The following is a 1,269-nucleotide window of genomic DNA, read 5'->3' on the forward strand; positions in this document are numbered from 1 at the left end:
CACACTCGCTCAGTAGTACAGTCTATGTAGTACTCCTAGTCAGTTTCACTCTGCAGATGGCACAGTGGAGAAATACCTTCTGTACAGGACCATGTACAATTTCTTCTGCAGCTGTCAGCACCTGGGTAAAAATCTTTGGACTTAGACAGCTTGATGGTGGCTCCAGTTTCTTTTTGCAACTGAACAATTGTCTGTCCTCCCTTCCCAATTATAGATCCAGCCGCATAACTAGGTATGAGAACCTTTAGAAAATACTGGCCGTCTTCGCCCGTATTGGTCCTCTTGGTGCTGCCGGCTTCAGGGGGGGCTTCCAGAGGCCTTTTCCGCGAGTCCGGCGGGTCCAAGTCTATGGGAACCCCAGTGTGGGTCCCGTTCTGCTGGATGGGAGCTGCCGCCATCATGTTTGCAGTTCCTGTCGCTGCTAGGGGAGAAGGTTCTCCCTTTTGTTTTGGCTTTTTCTTTTTTTTTTTTTCTTTTTTTTTTTCTTTTTTCTCTTTTTTTTTTTTTTTTTTTTTTTGCGATTAGGGTTTCTTAAGGTATTTCTTTTAATCGGATCAATAGAAATCTCTTTTGGAAAAAAGCAATGTTGCTGGTTTGTTCTCACTGGGGAGGGGGCAGGGCTGAGGAGCAGCTGCAGTGCAGTGTCAGAAAGGAGACAGGGGAATGGAGGGGGTGTGAGAGACGGAGGGTGAAAGAAGGAGAAGAAAGGAGAAAGGGGGAGAGAGTGGAGAAGAGAGAGTGAATGAGCGGGAGGAGGGGAGCGGGGAGGACGGGCAGAGGGAGTGGGAGAGCGCGAGGGCTGGCGGGGCGCGGGGAGAAGCCGTGTAGGAGGGGAGAGTGAGGGAAAGAGTGAATGAGCAGGAGGAGGGGAAGGAGGTGGATGCGGAGAGAGGGCAAGCGGCAGAGGAGAGAAAGAGCCGGGAAGGAGCGCGGCGGTCCTCGCACCGCGCTAGCGCTGCGCTCGCTCCCGCTGCTGGTGCTGGTGCTGCCGCCGCCGCCGCTGCCAAAGCGGTTCTGCTGTTGCCTGGGCTGCTCCGCGCTGCTGCTGCTGCTGCTGCTGCTGCTGCCGCCCGGTCTCGCTCATTATTTCTCCCGCTTGTGGGGGGGCGGGGGGGACTGGCGGGGAAGGAGGGGGATGGCTGCGAGGGGAGGGTAGAGAGGGGTTGAGTTCGTAGACTCCCACACACTTCGCGCTTGGGTCCCTACCTCTCAGCAGCGCCGCCGCCACCGCCTCCCAGCGCCGCTGCCCCAGCCTGCGGGCTGGCGGGC

At 56.7% G+C, this 1,269-nt stretch overlaps 1 protein-coding gene across 1 annotated transcript in view; it reads right to left on the minus strand.

Annotated features, from left to right (window-relative positions):
- Nucleotides 1-473, minus strand: part of LOC119520955 (RNA-binding protein Nova-1) — a 2,097-nt gene extending 1,624 nt beyond the window's left edge. Inside the window, exons 1-2 of the mRNA XM_037818842.1 lie at nucleotides 122-473; nucleotides 1-19 (exon numbers count right to left, since the gene is read on the minus strand). The exon at nucleotides 1-19 is cut by the window's left edge and continues 1,624 nt beyond it. Of these exons, the coding sequence (XP_037674770.1) occupies nucleotides 1-19; nucleotides 122-401 (299 nt within the window). The 5' untranslated portion in view covers nucleotides 402-473. The remainder of the gene's footprint in view (nucleotides 20-121) is intronic.
- Between the last annotated feature and the right edge of the window lie 796 nt (nucleotides 474-1,269).

Source organism: Choloepus didactylus, chromosome 27 (genome assembly GCF_015220235.1).
Source record: "Choloepus didactylus isolate mChoDid1 chromosome 27, mChoDid1.pri, whole genome shotgun sequence".
In the NCBI taxonomy this organism is placed as follows: domain Eukaryota; kingdom Metazoa; phylum Chordata; class Mammalia; order Pilosa; family Megalonychidae; genus Choloepus; species Choloepus didactylus.